General features: G+C 36.3%; 8 protein-coding genes across 8 annotated transcripts; 7 read left to right on the top strand and 1 right to left on the bottom strand.

Annotated features, from left to right (window-relative positions):
- Positions 1-74: 74 nt before the first annotated feature.
- On the top strand, positions 75-2,530 carry FDP41_002867 (uncharacterized protein; the record flags this gene model as incomplete). Its single annotated transcript, XM_044706108.1, has 2 exons — positions 75-158; positions 332-2,530. 2 exons carry the CDS (start codon positions 75-77, stop codon positions 2,528-2,530), a joined length of 2,283 nt encoding a protein of 760 aa, XP_044563065.1.
- Positions 2,531-2,657: 127 nt separating this feature from the next.
- FDP41_002868 (uncharacterized protein) lies at positions 2,658-5,909 on the top strand (the record flags this gene model as incomplete). Its single annotated transcript, XM_044706109.1, has 1 exon — positions 2,658-5,909. The coding sequence occupies one exon, from the start codon at positions 2,658-2,660 to the stop codon at positions 5,907-5,909; it is 3,252 nt and encodes a 1,083-aa protein (XP_044563066.1).
- Positions 5,910-6,074: 165 nt separating this feature from the next.
- On the top strand, positions 6,075-7,984 carry FDP41_002869 (uncharacterized protein; the record flags this gene model as incomplete). The annotated part of the gene is made up of 3 exons (XM_044706110.1): positions 6,075-6,255; positions 6,373-6,659; positions 6,704-7,984. The coding sequence occupies 3 exons, from the start codon at positions 6,075-6,077 to the stop codon at positions 7,982-7,984; spliced, it is 1,749 nt and encodes a 582-aa protein (XP_044563067.1).
- Positions 7,985-8,145: 161 nt separating this feature from the next.
- FDP41_002870 (uncharacterized protein) lies at positions 8,146-8,583 on the top strand (the record flags this gene model as incomplete). Its single annotated transcript, XM_044706112.1, has 1 exon — positions 8,146-8,583. One exon carries the CDS (start codon positions 8,146-8,148, stop codon positions 8,581-8,583), a length of 438 nt encoding a protein of 145 aa, XP_044563068.1.
- Positions 8,584-8,774: 191 nt separating this feature from the next.
- Positions 8,775-9,778, top strand: FDP41_002871 (uncharacterized protein; the record flags this gene model as incomplete). The annotated part of the gene is made up of 2 exons (XM_044706113.1): positions 8,775-9,101; positions 9,167-9,778. The coding sequence occupies 2 exons, from the start codon at positions 8,775-8,777 to the stop codon at positions 9,776-9,778; spliced, it is 939 nt and encodes a 312-aa protein (XP_044563069.1).
- A 91-nt stretch (positions 9,779-9,869) lies between these two features.
- FDP41_002872 (uncharacterized protein) lies at positions 9,870-10,715 on the bottom strand (the record flags this gene model as incomplete). Its single annotated transcript, XM_044706114.1, has 1 exon — positions 9,870-10,715. The coding sequence occupies one exon, from the start codon at positions 10,713-10,715 to the stop codon at positions 9,870-9,872; it is 846 nt and encodes a 281-aa protein (XP_044563070.1).
- A 329-nt stretch (positions 10,716-11,044) lies between these two features.
- FDP41_002873 (uncharacterized protein) lies at positions 11,045-12,519 on the top strand (the record flags this gene model as incomplete). The annotated part of the gene is made up of 2 exons (XM_044706115.1): positions 11,045-11,511; positions 11,658-12,519. 2 exons carry the CDS (start codon positions 11,045-11,047, stop codon positions 12,517-12,519), a joined length of 1,329 nt encoding a protein of 442 aa, XP_044563071.1.
- A 322-nt stretch (positions 12,520-12,841) lies between these two features.
- FDP41_002874 (uncharacterized protein) lies at positions 12,842-14,314 on the top strand (the record flags this gene model as incomplete). The annotated part of the gene is made up of 1 exon (XM_044706116.1): positions 12,842-14,314. One exon carries the CDS (start codon positions 12,842-12,844, stop codon positions 14,312-14,314), a length of 1,473 nt encoding a protein of 490 aa, XP_044563072.1.
- Positions 14,315-15,231: the final 917 nt, after the last annotated feature.

Consider the following 15,231-nt stretch of genomic DNA (forward strand, 5'->3'; position numbering starts at 1 on the left):
AATAGTTTTAAAAAAATAATTAAAAAAAATTGACTTGTTCCTAGTTCAGCATGTCGTTTTTTTCAAAGAGAAAAATGGGAAATACGACAACACCTCGTGGAGCAACTACTGGTGATTTCAATATAGAGGCATCATCAAACTCTGGAGCCCGAAATTACGTGCGTATTTTGCATCAAATTGTTTAACAACTACAATGTTTTGTTTTTCATCAAAATCATTTGTAATCATGAATTTGAAAATAATATTATTCAAATTATTTTAATGATATTTCATCCTCTGACTTCCGTGAACACCATTCAACACTCTCTAAATTTAATTAAACACAATTTAGTGGTCAGCCAACAAAAATTACGACATTGATCATTCAGATACCAATTTGCAATTTTCACAATACGTGGCTACTCCCACTTCTAATCTCGCACAATCCACTGGAGAGAGAAACACACCAATTCTTTCGAAAGGCAGTGTACTGTTTCCAACAACCACCACATCAATATCTCGTACGAGTTCTTCTCGTCCGATCACTGGCACAACAACCAGCAAAACTCCTAGCTCAACAAGAGAAGTCACAAAGCCGACGATCATGTCCAGAGATACATTACCGCCTCAACAATCAACGGGCGACATGATGTTTCAACAATACGATCAACAAGTTTATAATAATTCCCTTGTACCACCACCTCAGCAATCGTCGGGATACATACCAACAGAATCGCCTGAGAGTTATTTGCAAGCACTACCGCAAATTGTGTTCACTTCACCAGTGCAACCACAGTCGAAAAACTCTTCGGTTTTTACCAAATCATCACCACCGATTAAAGAGAGCTTTTCAAGAAATTTTGAGGAGAGTTCACCACAAGCGTCTAGAATTCCAAGCAACTCAAAGAAATCTATAACCAAGCCAGTTCAACCAAAAAAAGAAACAAAAGGAGACGAAGAATATTCCACAAAACTTGAAAAAATTCTACAACCCTTATCGATTTCTGTATACATTAATTTTGAGGAAAAGAATATTTTCGCAACCATCACTGAGATCTCCACTGTGACAGAGTTGAAAACGTTGGCAAAAGAAAAATTTAACAAATTACAAAATGAGGACGACAAGAATATTGAACTCTATTATGACTCGGATCAATTGAAAAATATTGGCGTGACAGATGACAATGCAGTCAATGTTATGAAACGTACTTTCAGTAACAAAGTCAATGAGATTTCTGTTCTTAGAGTGGTATTAAATAAGCCATTACAACCTATGAATGAACCTGTAGAAATACCATACAAGTTTTCTGTAGAATATGTAAATAATGTATTTCAAACATCAACCAAGAAATTTATCATGAAAGTTTCAAGCATAGAAACAATTTCCTCGTTTATCGCCAAGATTGTTGAGCGTTGTGATTTTCCTCCAGGAAAGGATTTATATTCTTTACAATTTTTGGACAAAACTTTTAATCAATTTATTGACATTCAAGACATGGAAGAAATGGAACTGGATCGACAAGGAGTGAATGAACTCAAACTCAAGAAAAACACAACCATTGCCAAAAAAGTGGGAGCAGATAGTATGGCCAATTATTCTAATGCTTTCGTTGGCGTCTTGATCAAGAATAGATATCTGGCAACAGATATTCTAGGAAAAGGAGGATATGGCATTGTGATTGGCTGTGAAGATACACTCACAAATGAAAAGCTTGCCATTAAATTTATTCTCTCCAGCAATGATCACCAATATGAAAAAGAGGAGGACACAATCAAAGAAGAAGAGAGCGCAAAAAGAGAAGCCACATTTATGAAAATGCTCCAACACGAACATATTGCAACAGTGAAACAAGTTTTTACATGGAAAGAAGTTTTGGAAGAAACACCAGAATTTAGTGGCAATGTGTTATTCTCTCCATTATTATGTATTTTAATGGAACGATACATGTATGGAAATGTCATGCAAACCATACTGATCGATCAGGGTAAGAAAGGACCTATTCCTCTGAAACTTGTTTTCCAAATTATCTTCCAAATGGCCAAAGCTGTTTCTTTTATACATGCGCAGAATATTATTCATAGAGACATCAAACCACATAACATGCTCATTCGATCGTTTGATCCTTCAAACAATGAAATTCATGTCGTATTATCAGATTTTGGAACAGCTAAATCAGATATTCATACGACACGTCATACACAAATTGGAACGTTACTTTTTGAAGCACCTGAGGTATTACTCCATCATTCGTATGGACTTTCTGCTGACATGTTTTCACTGGGCGTCACCTTATTTCAATTACTTTCCCTTAATGTGGACTATAATGTTTCATTTAAATTAATTCAAAACGAAAAAGAATGTCAAAACGATATGATGAACTTGATCCTAAGAAATTACGCAAGTTATAATGGAGAACAAGCTTACAAAGATGTAGTCCTTAAGGGACTGATGAATATCGTCCAGAGACTATCAAAGCTGTCACCACAAGATCGACTGACGAGTCAACAACTCGCACAAGAATTGGACATTTTGGAACTTGAGATTTATTAAAAGAAGAATTCAAATAAATCCTCATCTTCTCCATTCTTGTACATGATTTCAGTTCAGTTTATTCCTTCTTTCTATATCTATCTCGATTGTTGAGAGTTGCAACATGAGAACACGATCAAAAACAAAAATGCAAAATGATAAATCCGAAGACCATCACCCGATAGTCGACGAATCATCATCCAACGACTCTTCCGCAACTGCTGCCTCTATTAGTAGTACCGGTAGTAGTAACGATAATTCCAACAATAGTAATAATATTAATACTTCTTCAAATTCATCATCTCCAACAACATCGCAGAATCGGAGGAGAAGGGTTGTATTTGTGGATGAAATGAAAGAGGAAAATTGGAGTGATGATGATGGTGATCTTTTACTCAATGATTCATCGTATGATAGTGGAAGTAATCGTAGTAGTAGTGGAGGTGATGACTCGGATCATGAACATAAACATGTTAGGTTTAACGAGAAAGTCCGAGTGAGAGAAGAAAGACCAATAGATTTTAATAACTCGGAGCAAGAATTTATAGATGATCCATTGATGACCGATAATACATTGTTGGATGAGGAGGCAAACACAAAGGGACCTCCTGTTGCAATACGAAAACTCTCTGTTAGAAAAATTAGCCTAGAATCCATGGTGAAAGGAAATAGAGTATTTGTGTCAGAAAAATTGTTTCTTGCACTGAGAAAGCAAGCATTTTATGAGCGATATTCGGTAGAATCTGTCACCTTTTCTTCTAACCCATCTCGACAAGAAATTATTTATTTGTTACTTTCTTCACGAGGAAAACGATGTGTCTATCATTGCTTGCCTGAACAATATGAAGCAGCAAATTCAAAAAAGAAAAAGTCTTTTATGAAGAAAAATATGAAAACAATTGCGTTGAATTTCTTTCAAAGAGAATCTCTCGAGGTTGAAGAATATGATGAAGTTACAATAGAGTCTGCATATCTCGAATGGGATGTTGAAGAGAGATTATGTCCAGACTTTTACTCTTTCGTATTTGGAAATAGAACAAAAGTTGCCATTTTAGAAAGTATTGTTTTTACAGTCAAGTATGAAGAAGATATCATTTCTCTACTAAAACTCAGAAATAGTGCATATAATTCAAAATTAGATGAGAATACATTGAAAGAACAATTTTCAACCTTTGTCAAGGTCAATTATGTTGGACACATATTCGGAAAAAATCAAACCATAGGACTAGATTACTCATCGATGAATAAGCATTCTAAAAAGACCAAGAGCTGTGTTGAGTTTATTGTCAGCAACTTGTATTTTGCGCGGAACGAGATTGCCCATTTTGGTGTTATCACCTCTAACACTACGGTAGACATTGTAATATCACAGCCAACTAAGAATTTCCTAGATCGTGAGATTATTTTCAAAGAGCAACCAACATTATTTCTCACATGTGCTCCTCTTTCACATACTAGCGATGCCAAGTTTGATTGTGCATTTTGCAGCAGCTCATTGATAGAGACGAATCAAATAACCACTGACACTCAAAATTTTGTTCTCTATGCAAGAATTTTCCCAAGCTCAGTAGTCTACCGAGTGATATTGAGAGATATGGATGAAGATAAGATACTTATTGGAAAATATCAAAGACAAACATGTGGCGTTGAAATGGGCCAGGAAATACCTGTTCGATTCTTCTTTATGGACCCTTCAAAATGCCGAGAAAAAACAAACGATGAAGTGAATTGTGAAATTCGAGACAAAAGTAATCCCTACTATAGCTATCCTCACTTTGATTCAAAAACGTACGCAATTTCCAAGGATTTACCATTATACAGTGAGAAATGTTTTCGATCCCTTCAAACTATTACTTTTAAGATTGATGATTTAAGTGGTTCTGCAGTATCATTTAGTACATTGCTTGGATACATTTACTATTTTTATCATTATCATTACTTTGAAATTGGACATGATATTGTCTTTTCGCTAGGATACCTAAAACTAAAATTGAAGGTAATTTCCATTAATGGCCAAAGTGTACTAAGCAGCGCCCGAGGAGGACACTATGGAGGATTTATTGGCAATGACACGCTGTGCTATTTTGAAAAGTCAAGAGCGTTTGAATTTAAATCCATACCATCTCATGATTTAATTGAACTTCAACAAAGTATCCATCTATTTGATGGCTCTCTCACCACCGAGGGTGATGAAGACTGCTTTTTTGTGAATAGTATGTGTCCAGAAAAAAGGCAACCACAATGCTTTGAGATTCAATACCACCCGAATCGACCCTCTACCATAGGTATTGTCTATCAATATGTCACCAGAGAGAAATTTGACATTGCTTCACGCTTCAACAAATCCCTTCAATTTTCAAAAATTATTCGTTTCACCTGCTATGAAAACTCATCTCCATTCAGACACACGGTCATTAATTTAGATCAAATGATAATAGAACTATTTGATACTCACGCACAACTTCTTGAGACTGTGGGCCAAGAAATTATTGACACACCCTTCGATTTTGAAGACAGTGAATTTTTCACAATACCAGAATGGAGAAGTCACTTTCTCAACAATAGGCTTCAAAGAGCTAATTTTGGTGATATTAACATTCATTGTTCATGCAGTCTCTACATGGATAAATTTATCATCATGCATGGAGGTTGTGAACATGGTCAGAATATGGAATTGAAGACAACAAAATCTTTGCTTATTTATTCATTGAAGGATAGAAGATTATTGAAGGTTCAAACCGAAGATCAGGAACCATTCATTTATACTCTTTCATTGTGCCATCATGTTTCACACATTTACGGGAAAGATACATTAATATTGTATGGAGGATTGTCCTATGATCCACAACAAAAAAAGTATAGCTCCATGAATAACTTATTTTCCCTTAATTTACGAACACTAGAATGGAAATATATAGAAACCAGAAATGAAGGACCTTCTGTCTATCACATGACCTCGATTCAATCACAAGATTCACTATTTATTTGTGGTGGAGTTCACAGCAGCACCAAAGTGACAGAATATCCATTCATTTGGGAATTGAATTTGTACACTTTGTTTTGGAGAAAATTAAGCGTAGAAGAACCTTTCGAAGATGCGAACATTGGATGTTATTGTCGTTCTCTCATCAAATTCTGTCCAAACACTTCACAGCTTGTTTTTCTCCAGATTCGACGGGAACCCAAAGACGAGCATTACGATAGCAATTATTACAAGTTATCAAAACTTCAAAAAGGCTCAAGACATTTACGAATTCGTAAAATCACAGTTATTTTGGACAAGTCTCCTCTCCAAGCATATCCCAAGTGGAAAATGGTGTCAAGTTCTCTTCACATACCCTTCATTTCCTCATCTGAAAATTATACATTCCAAGACTTGAGAATAGTCTTTGAGGTGTGAAAGGCAATGAAGGCTTTGAATTTTGAAAGAAAAAAATAAGCAGAAACAACGACTGTGATCCTCCTTCTCTCTCTCAGGACAATCTAGTGCTCAAGCCTTTATAAAAACAACTTTTTTCCATCCTCATCCCATCATCTCATCACAATAATTATTAACCGCATAAATATGACACCATCGGAACCATTCACAATCATGGATTCTGAAATACCGGATGGATATAGTATGGTGAGCAATCGTTCGGGAACACAGAAGTCATTGTCATATTTGGATAGATTTGAAGCAAGGAGTGCACGGAGGGATTTTACTAACATTGGAAATGTTCGGGACGAAACCGCAGCCTGTGATGGTGAGTGTTTGCTCAATCATGATTGTTTTGTGTATATCAAACATTGTATGCTTCTCCAATACCAAATGAAAATCGATTTAAAATTCCGATCTTACTAATTTTGTAATGACGTGTTAGATGACAAATACTTGGTTGGTATAGAATCACAAGATGAAATGAGGTTGTGTTTCACAGGATTTATTGTTAAATGCAGCGATGCAAAACAGTATTCACAAACAAAGGATGAATCCCTTTTAGAAAAGCCTGAAAATAGAATGTATTACACATTTTGTGAAGATAGCACTCGGTGGGCTTTTGACTATTCACAGGAAGAAAGAGGAATATGGTTTGAAAACGAGAATGGTTGGTTCAAAATAATGAACCCAAGTAAGAAATATAAGCCAATTTATGATCCGTTTTATAAGGTAAGAAATAGTTGTAACAGACGTATTATTTAATATTTGGAAAGAAATGTGAACTTTGGTTAAACTTGCATGACATTCTTGTGCAGAACATTGACCAAGGATATTCTACAATTATTTCTCTGTTGAAAGAACGGCATAGTGTTGAAGAATCGTACGTGATGGAACAAGCAACTTTTATTTTAAATAATTGCCAGCATGTAGAATTCGCGCACATTCGTTTATCAAGCACAAAATTTGCAAAAGAATTCAGAGAAAAGATAATAGCTGAAAAAGAAAGAGCAGTTCAAGAAGAAAAAGAACGTATTGAACGAGAAAAAAAAGAAGAATTAGAAAAAATTGAGAGAGAAAGAAGAGAAACTGAACAAAGAGAACAATTAGAAAGGCAGAATCAACTCACAACACAGCAAAATCAACAAATACTGCCTCAATCTATCAAAGTGAAAAAAGAGCTTCCAAAAATCAAACCGCTGAGTGCAAATCTCGCAAAACCCAAGCCCCAAATCAATCCCTTAGTCGTTCCCTATATTGAGCGATTATGTATGGCAGCCCAAGAGGAAGCCGACCAAGGAGAATTATCAGACAGTGGTGACAGAGATCCTTTTTTTTCTTCTTATACCGTTTGTAATTTTTGCAACATCCACAGACCTGAGCTCATGGCTTGCAAGGAATGCGGGGAATATCTATTATGTTCCGTATGCTTTTATAGACTAGAATTAGACAAGAATATTCCAACAAAATTTCTTGAGGAAAATATTTCTCCATTTGAAGTGTGTGGAAAACGAGAAATGTTTGTATGCAGAGAATGTCATTCTAAATTGAATGGCTCGGAAGAAAGTGAACATGATTCGCAAGAAAGCGTAGAGCTCGATAGAGTACAAATCACTGATGAAGAGCAAGAGGAGAATGATTCACCACAAGCAAAGAAATCTAAGAAATCGACTAGTACTGTAGGTGATGAATGTCACAGCAAACCAAAAAAAAGAGGCCGACGAAGAAAAGAACCAGAAAAAAACAAAGAACCACAAAATAGCATTCCCAGTGAAAAAGTTAGAGCCACAAGGAGGAAAAAACTTTCAGACGCATTGGCTGTTCATGATATAGACCACAAACAAAACAAAAAATTAGCCATTGAAATAGAAAAAGCCATTCTAAAGAAACCAAATCCAGAATTTTCGAATGGAGATCATGCTGCTGCTATTGTGAAGTTGCTTAAAAACAAGAATATTGTGTCACAATTGCTTGATGGGTCGCTTTCTGTGTCGAAGCTTGTTTCCTTCAGTTCCTCAGAACTAAAAGAATTGTCCAAGAAAAGGATCAAGAAATAACAGGCCAGAAATTGGAGTTGAAGCAGAAACCAGAACTTTTGTGAGGAGCGGGAGCGAATATACGTGTTCATTTTTCGACATTTAAGAGCTCTCGATATCCAAAATGTTCACTTCAACAACGTTAAAAAATATTTCACTCCGTAGTATTAATACTAAGTTGAATGACAGACTCTTCGCACCATTCCTCCGTTATCAAAGCCGAGTCAAACACTTTGGCAAACATTTTCGGAATTGTTGGATGCGCATGCTGTTTTTTATGCCCTTGTATTGGATGTCCATTCTTGACCGTTGCACTTCTTCAAAAATCAACAGATTTCAAATTTGACGATGAAAGAAAAGAATTAATTGTACACAACTATGGAAGTTTGTTCAATTCATGCTGCTCTTCCACGATGGAATTCTCATACGATTCAATTTCTGATATTGAAGTTGAAGTGGATCCTAGCTCCACAGTCAACGGAGAAAACGGATGTCACATTATTCTCTTGTCCAATGATGGCTCTGGACCACACACACTCAATCGTGGATTTATCGCCCTCTCTAAAGGTAACAAAATCGCTCAATCCATCAAGAATAAACTTGCCAACAGTCAACACTAAATAAACATTCATTGAGGAAATTTAAGGATTGGCTAAGAATTTCGGAAAGCCAACGATCATTTAGTTTACATTCCTTTTGTCCATGCTCCTATATGTGTTCGATCTTTTAATTGATCATTCATGCACTAAAATAGTATTCTCTTTTGGTTGACTTTCTTGGGTGGCATGAACTTTTTCACAAAAACAAAAAAATGGTAATTTTGATCAGTGGTGCAACAGGAACAGTCGGTCGTGAGGTAATCCGAGCTCTCAATGATCAAGCTGCAACCACTCTGAATAAAATCAAAGTGAGAGTGTTGGTCCGTAATGAAGAAAAGGCTCGTTCTCTTTTGGATCAATACGAGAATATTCAAGCCTCTTACGTGGTGGGAGATTTGAATGATCTTGAGAAGGTTCGGGTGGATGATTTGTTTTCCAATGTGGAGCGATTATTCCTTCTTACCATCTCTTCACCATGGCAAGCAAAGATCGAATCGGGATTTGTTCATTTGGCCGTGAAATATTGTATCACTTTGAAGGTAAGTTCTAAAGTTTCAAACCTCTGACGGAAATCATCCTTCTCATGTTTTCTTGATCTTTACAGCAAATTGTTCGAGTTTCAGCATTGGGATGTTCTCCAGAGCGTGATTTGAATTGTTTGATGAGATGGCACCATGACGCAGAGAGAGCCATTGAACGTTTGGTGGATAACACTGAAGTGAAATTGGTCATTTTGAGGCCCAACTTGTTTTTGCAGAATTTCCTCACGCAGGATTTGAGAGTCATCAAATCACAGGGTGCGTTTTATCGACCAAAGAGTGATCTTTCTGTACCTTATCAAATTTCACATGTGGATGTGAGAGATATTGGAGATATGGCAGCTGTGGTGTTGACTGATCCTGTAGAAAAGCATGTCAATCAGACCTATAACATTACTGGTCCACAGTCCTTAAGTTACGATCAATTAGCTCAAATTATTACAAGGGCAACTGGTGCTGAAGTGAAGCATGTACCAATTCCAGAGGAGGTCTTTGCCAATAATTTTCAACAAATGAACATGCCATCGTTTGTGGTGTGGATGCTTGTGAAATTATTCCAAATGTACAAACTGAATGGAATCACTGCCAATGTTCATGGCGATTTTAAGATTGTCACTGGAAAGGAACCAAGATCTGCTGATCAATTCTTTACTGATTTTAAGAGTGAATTTCAATAACTTTATGCACGGTTGAGGAACATGCATCGTCATTGGCTGATCCTACTTCAAAGCTTAAATTTTATAAATACCTTATTGACTCTATGTATTATCAACCAGCCATCGTTGGTTTATCCTCCACATTAGAGTCGTCACATGGAATCTGTGGCTCCATTGCTGAATTCATTTGAATGTAATTGAAGGTCAATCCATAGTGCATTTCAAGAGATGGTGTTCCTTCAACTTCTTCTCTGATAGATATGTATGATTCATGTTGTCGAGGAACAGTGGAGACCACAGTGTTGTTCATTGAGGATGGTAAAGCAGTCGTGGTGACTCCTCGACTCCAAAAATCAAATGCCAGAATGCTCATGACGACACTCAGTAACCACCATAGGATACCTAAAAAACCCACAACACATGTCACTTGCAGCCACATGAGTACCGTTTGAGAAGTTTTGATTACACTAATAAATAAGGCAAATACAATGCATGCAAAAATGTACAGAAATAAATGAAGAACATGAATGACCACATTTACAATGAAAAAACGGGAGCGATTGGGTAGAAGAGTATTGTTTTTGATGAGTTTGATACTTGTTGCAATGAACCATGCAAAGACGAAAAATTCTAGAAATTGGATTATGACATGAAACCAAAAGTAGGACATGGCACGATTTGAATCTTTGGATCTATTTGAAAGATTCAGATTTGGAATGACCAAAATGGTCCACGTCAAATGTCCCAACAGAAAGATGAGATGTGCAATGACAGACAAGACCGATTCAATTTTAAAAGCATTCTTTTCAACCAATCGATGAATGTAGGAAGGAACCTGCGAGTTGAAATGTGTGACTGCAGTTGATGTTTCGGTGGTAGAAGGTGCATGTTGCTCTTCCACGTGTGGAGGTTGTGGAGATGGTGGTTGAGACAAGGAGCTTGTTGGTTCTATTCGCATCTCTATTTTTTTTTAATTCCTAAAAACAGTCCTTCTCTGTCATTTGTGCCCCTTGAAAGATGGCAAATTCTACTGAACATGCATGAGTGATTGTTTGTTTTTGATAGATTTTTCAATGATGGGAGAAGTTTAAATCGTCCAATTCTTGAACCTTAACAAAGAATTTGCTGAAATTGTAAGGACAAAGTGATTTAATTGAAATATTGTCAATTCGTCACATTAATCAAAACCAAATCACTCTAATTCTTTCTGAACAGAACAGGTTGAATTAGTTCAAGATTTATTCCAAGACATCAAAGCGCTTACAAAAAATTAATTTCCACAAAAAAATGAAACGAACCTTTGCGGAAAATTCTCCTTTCGAGTCGAGTCAAAAAAAGTCCAAGCACCACAGCAGCAGCAATGGCTCATCATCATCGGCACCCACAACTGTAATTTCTTTACCAGACGTTTCATTCCGTGGAGTGATTGATTCCTATCAGCCACCATCACCATCGTACGGTAATGATGATGCATCAACTCCTAAACATCCCATCTTACATTTGCTTTCATTTCTTTCGGTTGAAGATTTATTGTTGAATGTAGCGTTGGTTTCAAAGAAAATGTACAGAGCCTGTATGGACAGTGTTGAAGAATTAGTATTGGATTGTGATGAAATGAATTTGAGTAGTGGAAATGGAGTATCGGAAGATGTAACCCAACTCATTGAAATTGTGAATAGATTTCCTAGGCTCAAATCTCTCTCTTTGGATGGATTGGAGTGGTTCAATGATTTGTGTTTGAGCAGTTTGTTAGAGTAAGTGTGCAGATATCAATCAATATGATGTATGGAATTATTATTCTAACATCAATTAATTATTTACAATCCTCCGAATACGCATTTTCATCATCATTATTAATCTTGTGAATTTTAATTTCAAAAATCATCAAACAACAATATAGAAAACTTCCTCCCAACTTATATGACTTGCATATCCGAGAATGTGGACTTGATTCTCCCTCTTTTGTCGATAGAAAATTACTCAATTCCGGAACGTTTCAAAATCCGAGCACACCAGCATCATCATCAACCGAACATAATTCTGTAGAAAAATCTCCAATTCAACAATTGAAACATCTCCGATTCAGCTCATGCACATTTACTTGTATTGAAGTGAGAGCTCTCAAAGAATTACTTTCACTCGAGTTTTATGATTGCTCACTAGGTGATGGCGGGTTGAAGCTTTCCAATGTTCCAAAACTTGAAAAGTTGGTGTTGTTTAAATGCACTAAAGTCTCTGATCTTGCATTATTAAATACTCTGAAACCATTGTTAGAGGAAGAAATTGAAGATTTGAATAGAAGTTTTAATACTCAAGATGAAGAAATTGCTAACGGAGATAAACCTGCCAAGAATGATGATGACAGCATCTTTGATATTCACGTTAATTTTAGGAAAAGAAAATATGGTGCATTGAAAAAGCTCTACCTCACTGAATGTGAGCCTTTGCAGAATCCTGTCATTCAAAGCAACACTTTGGAAGAAATCAAAATTATTAATTGCAAGTACATTTCTAAACCATTCATTTCATGCCCTGCCCTTACTAATCTTCAATTGAACTGGTGTGAAAATTTGAAAAACCTAAGTCTTGCTTGCGATAATCTGCGTTCTATTGATTTAACTGGTGCAGGTATCACTTATAGCAGTAGCTCCCAATCCAACAGTCAAGGTAGCGCAACCAAGAAAGAAGAAAATACAGTTCTGCAGAACGTTGTAGGTTGTCTTAAACGATTTTATGGCGACCAGATCACCATTACCCTTTAATAAACAATTCTTCGGCACTGCATATGTGTTGCATAATGGTTATTCCTCAACTCTATAAATTTTGACCAACAATAATTCTTGAAAAACCAAAACGTTCATTGTTTGACATTCTATTTGGGCGAAACATCAAGATATGACTCATTCATAAAAATATGAAGCAACAACAAGAAACATCACTTCTAGTGATATTCAAAGATGGGAACACCGAGTTTTTTCTGCTTTGCGAGTTGTTGAGGAGAATTTATATTGACATTTATAGTTTTGTCACCCTTGTTGAGTCACTCTTTGAAGGAATCCACAAAAAAATTGAAAGCTTTCAAAGATGCATTCTCCACTCCATCGTCTCACAGAAAGCACCACTACTGACAGCTTTGTCAAGAACACGATGGTCCTTTTCCTCGTCGTGATGATCGCAGTCTCCACCTCAGCCAATCCAATGAATAACCAATTCGATCATCTCTGGCCTATTCAGAAATCTTCGTTCTCCTCAACATCCTCTTCTTCTTCTCTTCTTCAAATCTCTTTATTCAATACTTCTGACTCTCAACAATCTTCATGTTCTTGTCCCAACTGCTATTGCAATGCACAGACCTGTCCAAAAACGATTCTTGCCAATCGTTTCACAGTTTTGGTATCTATGGAATGTTCGGGTTCTTTGACAGCCGGCGTTGGACTTGTGAATATAAGATCCGTTGACACGAGTGGGATTCAATATTTTCTAGTGGATGCTGCCAATAAGGAAAAGGCACTCAACGGTCAACCATTTGAATTTTCTTCCTATAAGAGTACTGAAAATAATCAATATTCGACTTGTGTCTCTGATGGAAGACCTTCATTTCGTCCATTTGCGAATTCCAATAGTGCTTACATGGTGGTGAGAAATAGTAACATGGTGTCAACCTCCATGTTGGAATTCAACGTTCAGTTGTCATGTGTGATTTATCCTGCCACAATGGTGAGAATGAAAACATCCTTTGCCAATGAATATTTCACAAAACATTATGTTGGATATCCTTCCACCTTTGCATTCAGTTTTGTGAACAAATGGGATGGAATTGACACTTGGCAGCAAGGTATCATTTCATTGACAGGTGTTTCATCCACTCAACGCGCAATTGTTGTAAATGGTGTTGGATCCATGCAATATTTTCCAACCCAAGCAGGAATTTTGAATTTACGTTTCACATACACTCCAAACCCAAACGTTTATGGTGGTTCTTGGGATAATTTAGATTCAAGAATTATTGTCAATCAAATGGCAAGCAAGGGTTCAATTGATATTCAACCAGGAAGAGCTCTCCTGCCTGGTGAGTCATTCACTGTGAATTACAAAATTTTTGACAATGATGGATCCATCACACCTTCCTTGGACTTGTCAAAATTCAAAATTGAGGCATATCATGAAAAAGGCCCTCGAATGAGAGATGATCTCGTTTCATGTATGCATGTAATGAATCGAAGAGGAGAAGGTTTCATCAATTGTAACACGTCAGAAATGATTGCTAGTAACTTTGAAATTCGAGCGATGTTCAATGGTGTTGTGTTGGATACAAAAACGATCCTACTCGACGGACCTGTGTTAATCTTTTCATTGACACCTTTGCAATGGCTTTTCATTCTCGGAATATGCATTGTCATTGGAGTTGTTGTGATAGGAGGTATTTTATTGGTTGTCTATTTTATGAGAAAGAGAGAAAAGAAAGAAATGGTGAAATTGGAAGATCCTATCGATAATAATAAGGAATTGGAGCTAGAGAATATGGAACAGCCATTTAGAAATGCTCAAGAAAATTAGTTGAGGACCTCATCCTTTCTCAAACTACCAATAAATTCAAGGTCGATCAAATTCTTCAACAATAATTTGTTCTTCAGTAAATTTAAACGTTACATCATTTAAACAATTGATATTCTTAAACAGTCCTTTCTGGAGAATGTAAGACATGGTGAAATGTTGGTCTGAAGGACCCTCCAAAATAATTTTCATGACCTCAAGAACTTCATCTTGTTTAAATGAATTTACAATATGATATTCAAAAACTCGTTCAGGATAAATTTTGGGAAATTTTGTATCATATTCCATACATAATATTCGTTCAATCAACACAATTTTGTTATTTCTGAATTATTCTTTGTTCTGGACGAATGTTGTGTTTCTGAGTCTAATCATAAATAATGAAAGCTCAACACCGTATGTGAGAGTTGAAGGCGATAATAATAAAAAACATGAAGTAAAATCGAGAACATGAGCTGTTTATTTTACCACATACGTTCGCATTGAGAATACTAAGGATCAATCTTCCAAACTGATTTTATGGTGTTTTTTTAAAATCTAATAGAGATGAAATAAGTTTTAAACAGACATAAGACTAAAGATCGTACTGAGTAATTGTTGCAAACTTACTGGTGGTTTGAAAATAATATTTTGTAAAGCTCCTACATTGTAACTAGCCAACTTGAAACTTGTCGGAATTGTAAAACGAGGAATTGAAATTTGGGAACGGTTAATGCGTCACTTGTCAAAACGTTTGTCACATTCACAAAAAAAATAATCCAACGTCCAACTCTCATGTTGATCCGTTGCTGTATTGATTGCCAAGAAGATGAAGTGGAGGTTGTAGCTTCCTTCACCTGTCAAACTTGTTCCCGTCACTTGTGTGATTATCACTCGAAAATCCATTCCAGAAAAAACAAAGATCATCAAGTCTCCTCTGT

The sequence above is a fragment of the Naegleria fowleri genome (assembly GCF_008403515.1).
Source record: "Naegleria fowleri strain ATCC 30894 chromosome Unknown tig30, whole genome shotgun sequence".
NCBI classification, from domain to species: domain Eukaryota; phylum Heterolobosea; class Eutetramitea; order Acrasida; family Naegleriidae; genus Naegleria; species Naegleria fowleri.